This window comes from Branchiostoma belcheri, unplaced genomic scaffold (assembly GCF_001625305.1).
Source record: "Branchiostoma belcheri isolate BF01 breed outbred unplaced genomic scaffold, Haploidv18h27 scaffold85, whole genome shotgun sequence".
NCBI classification, from domain to species: domain Eukaryota; kingdom Metazoa; phylum Chordata; class Leptocardii; order Amphioxiformes; family Branchiostomatidae; genus Branchiostoma; species Branchiostoma belcheri.
Window position 1 is genome coordinate 22,073 of NW_017804520.1, and position 5,996 is coordinate 28,068.

General features: G+C 41.8%; 1 protein-coding gene across 1 annotated transcript in view; it reads right to left on the reverse strand.

The window, feature by feature from the left end:
- Positions 1–93, reverse strand: part of LOC109486987 — a 15,613-nt gene extending 15,520 nt beyond the window's left edge. Inside the window, exon 1 of the mRNA XM_019790904.1 lies at positions 12–93. Coding sequence (XP_019646463.1) covers positions 12–93 — 82 coding nt within the window. The remainder of the gene's footprint in view (positions 1–11) is intronic.
- Positions 94–5,996: the final 5,903 nt, after the last annotated feature.

The following is a 5,996-nucleotide window of genomic DNA, read 5'->3' on the forward strand; positions in this document are numbered from 1 at the left end:
TCCGTGTGTACCTTGCCCAGTTACTGTTGCAGTCGTCGCCATCAGCACCAGAACCTTCCACTGCCAAAACCCTGATGTACACGGACCCGCCATCGTGTCAGCGTACACCACCTAGACACAGACCGGCAATTAGGGATTGCATGATATCAGTTTGAAAGTTGAAAACACTGGTACACAAAAATGGAGACAAAAAAATGATCTTAAAACAAACATCACTCCCATCAGCAAAGTGCTCTTTAACATGCTGCTATTCATTTTTGTATCGGAAGGTGTGGTTGTTGAGCAGGCCGTAATAGCGATGGAATAGCGCGGGAAGAATTGAAAATATAAACAGAAGGACAAATATGATAAAAATTGAAATAAACCAAAACAGAATCCATACCATAGAACCTACCCGTACTTGCAACAAGGGCTTACCGTGTATTAGAATTTAACGTAGCCAACACATGTGCCTAATATCAACTCAGAAGAGTAAGTCAAATAGCTAAGATCATTGATTGCTAAGTTTACATGAGACTTGTCTTTCACAGAGTCAGCAAAATATGCACAGAAATATAAACTGCTGTCAATCACAGAGCAACCTCGTGCGATTTTCGGTTTCACTGTGCCATGTGCACAAAGAAAGAAATCAACAATTAACTAATGGTATCAGCAGAATACAGCCTCCTATGGAAATTAAAAAAGTAAAATAAAGTACTTGAGTCAATAAAGTATTCTCTTGATTGTGCTATCCTTTACTTTAGTCTCTGAAGGTGCCACTGCAAGTCCTGAATATGATTAATATCGCACTGCGGTTAAGAGACTCAGAGGCGCCGATACTTGCCCAACAACTCTCGGATGACTTTAAGATCCGTCTGTGACCCCAACTTGTGCGCGTGTACACGTTTACTCCAACATGCCCTCTGTGCGACATCCCGTCTTTGAGTGCACTAAAATTTGGGAGAAAATTCTGCACGCTGACAAATACTATACAAAAACGTTTTTTAGATTTCTTTGCCTAACAGCTTTCGGTTGAACTAAAATAATTGTGTGACCTCTGCTCCGCGCACGCACCCACTTGTCCCAACATGACCCCTTTATTTACTTCGCGCTGGATTTTTCTACTAAAACTTGGCAGAAAATGCCGCATGCTGGCTCAAAAATACCCTGCAGGTACACCTCTGTACACACCCTAGACTTAAAACCAATGATCATGATATTGACCGAAAAATAGTTTTGAAAGTGCCAATAATACAAATCAAAGTCAAAGAGTGTTAAGTTAAATGTATCACACGCTTTTTTCAAATTAATCAACTAGTTGTCATCCCATTTCGAATATTTCGGTTGTTCGAATTGTAGTCAGTATACAAATTAGGAATGCCTTGATAACAATGGTACTCTGTTTGCTAAGACTGGCGCCGTGATTCGTGAGCGCCAAACGAGCTGTAAGATAACTCGGCCCCAGGACAGGTTGTCTGTAGTTTGCCTCTTCCCTGCCAAACAAGTTCAACTTAGGCCACGCAAACACAACTTTGTGCATAGCATCCGAACGCGAATCTTTCTGGTCAGTTTCCTCCCCTAAATTCACTTTTCAATTTTCATAGGGATTCACAACGATACATGGAAAACTTATAATGTACGCATCCAAGTTATAGCTAGCCTCGATTTGACTTTGAATGAGAAAGGGAGGATTACAGCGCGTGTAAAAGTTAGTTTGTTATCGTTCATTTATTCCCAACAATAAAGAAATGAAGCGCTCGTGTTTGAAGCCTATGATTAAATTACAAAACGTCAATCCTTTGACAAAACTCCATCGAGGTGCCCACAGAAATACAACCTACAAATAAGCTACCTGACGTGAGTGTCAAATCTCAGGCTTTGACCGTAATTCAATGAAAAAGTTCGATGTCTGAAGCGTGTCGTAATTACTGGGCATTACTAGTGGGGCCGCCATGTACGACGTCGGAGTTGTCACCGTGTTTTCAAAACCACGTTTTTTTTAATCGTGATTGGTCAGATGTGATTGTGTGACCCCGCATGAAAAGAACCTACACAGACACTTGAACTAAAGATGGGAGGGTCTTTACAGCTATTCTCGGTACAAATCGTTTCCTCGTGGCGTTTCCTTGTGAAGGTTCCTTGTGAAGGTTCCTTGTGAGGGTTCCTTGTGGCGTTTCCTTGTGGCGTGTCCTTGTGGCGTTTCCTTGTGGCGTTTCCTTGTGAAGGTTCCTTGTGGCGTTTCCTTGTGAAGGTTCCTTGTGGCGTTTCCTTGTGAAGGTTCCTTGTGGCGTTTCCTTGTGAAGGTTCCTTGTGGCGTTTCCTTGTGACAATTGGAACCGACACAAACACTCGAACTAAAGATTGGTGGGCCTTCACAGCGATTCTCTAACGAGGAAGCAATTAATGGCTTGGGCCTTACGTCAGATTCTAATGTTGAGCTTTACTGTATGAACTGGTGGCTCGATATCTCGAATTGGTCTCAAGAAAACGCGTCCTCTAATCACACAGTTCAAAGACCGAAGTCAACTCCATCATGGATTGCAAATCTGTACTGTCTTACCAAGGGAAAACGGTTCCCAGCAAGGCATTCAAGGAAAGTTCATTTTTTATCAATAAAGGAGGGGGGGGGCAAAGTAGTGGTCATCTTGGCCAGGTGGTCTTTATGTAGAGGTGGTTTCTAGTACAGGTTTGACTGTATATCAATGGCCATGCAGGTGGTCATTTTGTAGAGGTGTTCACTAGCACAGGTTTGACTGTTTATCAATGACCAGTTAAGTTGAATTAAGTCAAGTTCTTGAATAAATATCAAAGGTTGGACTTTTAAATTGAACCGATAGGTGGCATGATTTTAAACCACTGATAGTTCCAATCCAAACTAAACGGACTCAGTGTAGAGGCAAAAGAGCAGCTCCGCCTAGAGATCTAGTGGTTCATTGCAGTGTTCAGAACTCCGCACATACGTTGAACATATGGGACGTGGTAGGGCCATAATGGCCATGGCTGTACCTAATACGAAGGGTATTCTACATAAACCATTTATACTGAAAAAAAGGTCCCATGACTATGATACCATAAGACATGTGAATGCCGATTCACCTCTGTGTACACCCTAGACTTAAAACCCATGATCTCGATATTGACCGAAAAATAGTTTTGAAAGTGCCAATAATACAAATCAAAGTCAAAGAGTGTAATAAATGTCTCACACGCTTTTTTTTTAAATTAATCAACTAGTTGTAATCCCATTTCGAATATTTCTGTTGTACGAATTGTAGTCAGTATGCAAATTAGGAATGCCTTGATAACAATGGTACTCTGTTTGCTAAGACTGGCGCCGTGATTGGTGAGCGCCAAACGAGCTGTAAGATAACTCTGCCCAAGGACAGGTTGTCTGTAGTTTGCCTCTTCCCGGCCAAACAAGTGCAACTTAGGCCACACAAACACAACTTTGTGCATAGCACCCAAACGCGAATCTTTCTGGTCAGTTCCCTCCCCTAAATTCACTTTTCAATTTTCATAGGGATTCACAACGATACATGGAAAACTTATAATGTACGCATCCAAGTTATAGCTAGCCTCGATTTGACTTTGAATGAGAAAGGGAGGATTACAGCGCGTGTAAAAGTTAGTTTGTTATCATTCATTTATTCCCAACAATAAAGAAATGAAGCGCTCGTGTTTAAAGCCTATGATTAAATTACAAAACGTCAATCCTTTGACAAAACTCCATCGAGGTGCCCACAGAAATACAAAAGGCAACTAATATACCTTAAGTGAGTGTCAAATCTCAGGCTTTGACCGTAAAATCAATAAAAAAGTTCGAAGTCTGAAGCGTGTCGTAATTACTGGGAGGGCATACATGTATGACGTCGGAGTTGTCACCGTGTTTTCAAAACCACGCTTTTTCAATCGTGATTGGTCAGATGTGATGGTGTGACACCACATGAAAAGAACCTACACAGACACCTGAAATAAAGATGGGAGGGTCTTTACAGCTATTCTCGGTACAAATCGTTTCCTTGTGGCGTTTCCTTGTGACACCTGGCCCCTACATGTACACAGACACATGAATTAAAGATTGGTGGGTCTTTATCACAGCGATTCTCGGTACAAATCGTTTCCTTGTGGCGTTTCCTTGTGGCGTTTCCTTGTCGCGTTTCCTCGTCGCTTTTTCTTGTGGCGTTTCCTTGTCGTGTTTCCTTGTGACACCTCGAACCGACCCAAACACCGGAAGTAAAGATTGTTGGATCATTTAACAGTGATTTTCTGGAAAGGAAGCAATGGATGGCTTTGGCATTACGTCATATTCTAATGTTGAGCTTTACTGTATGATGGTTCTCCGATATCTCGAATTGGTCCCAAGAAAACGCGTCCTCTAATCACGCCGATCAAAGACCGAAGTAAACTCCATCATGGAATGCAATTCTGTACTGTCTTACCAAGGGAAAACGGTACCCAGCCAGGCATTCAATTGCAAGGAAAGTTAATCTTTCATCAATAAAGGATGGGGCAAAGTAGTAAAATACTGGTGTAGGCAAGATGGGTCTCTGACACGTGTCATGTCTAGTGGCCAGCCACTTGTTGGGAGACCGCAAAAGATATTGGCACAGAAAGTGCATTTTTGTGTATTTTATTGTCTGAACATTTCAAAAGGAAGACGTTAGTAACATTTTCTGCAGTGTTATAGATCCATAAATAACTACACACACACACACACACACACACACACACACACGCGTTATATATATATATATATATATATATAACGTGAAAATTACGCCTCCCCCGACACCTTTCACATTTTAGCTGAATTTTCCTTGAATGATTCTTGACTAGGTTGCAAAAATAAAAATGCATACTTTGTAGACTATGTTTCACCTCATATGTTCGGAAGGGGAAGAAGCAACTGTGCCATACACAGAAATGTTACCTATGACAGATTAGAGATTGGCCAGGCATCATAGAGCCACCCGGAGTTAGTCAGGGTGAATTAAGGATTGTTGTTAGTCAATGCCTGGCCAATGCCTGGCCAATTAGCCGGCGAAGGCAAAGTCCCATTGGTATGCAGACTTAATCCCCAAGCAGATCATACGATAGCGAATTCAAAGGCAGTATTCAATGGCTAGACTACAGAGGATTGCCCTTTGTCCACCGATTGCCAATGGGCAATGCCTTGCCATTATATGATCTAATTGGAGATTAGACAGGCTGCTTCTTCGGCTCCTGGGTCAACAAGTTCCCAAGGCTATTCTACCGGAAACCCCATTCAGTTCAAATCAGGCCGATTTACACACAGGAAATCTTCGTCTTGAAGGCCCAGGTGAGGTTTCGGGGGGAGGGGGTGGCATGCTCCCACGAAACGTTTTGAAAATAGAACCTTCGAAATCTGAAATGGCATTCCCTGCGTTTTTGGAAAATCAGACATAACTTTTTCTTCAATGACAAAGTTAGCAGATTTTCTAGGATTCCAACTCTGTTGGTGATACAAATTAGTCCATCTTTAGATAAAAAGTGAACCTTTGATCCTTGTTGGTGGGCTCTTTTGAACCCCCTGGCTACGGACATGTAAATATACTTACATTGAAATGTGTATGAATGGCAACTAAGAAATCGGCAGTAAAAAAAAGAATTTTGTACGCCCGTATAATCAAACCTGGTCAGAAAGACCACAAGGATGATAAAATCCTGTCTATGTGTACAGGTGGCCACTATGGACAAGACTCTAAATGTCTAGGGTAAATATCTAGAGGAGCAATAAAAAGTGGGCATATTGGCCAGGCGGTTCTCATGTAGGGGTGAGCACTAGTACAGGTTTGACTGTATATCAATGGCCAGATGGTCCATATGTAGAGGTGGTCACTAGAACAGGATTGACTGTATATTAATGGCCAAGCGGTCATTATGTATATGGTTACTAGTACAGATTTGACTGCATATCAATGGCTAGGAACAGGCAACAACAGATATACTTTAATCTAGAGGTTTAAAAAGGTTGATTTTGTGCCTTCTAGCAGAGA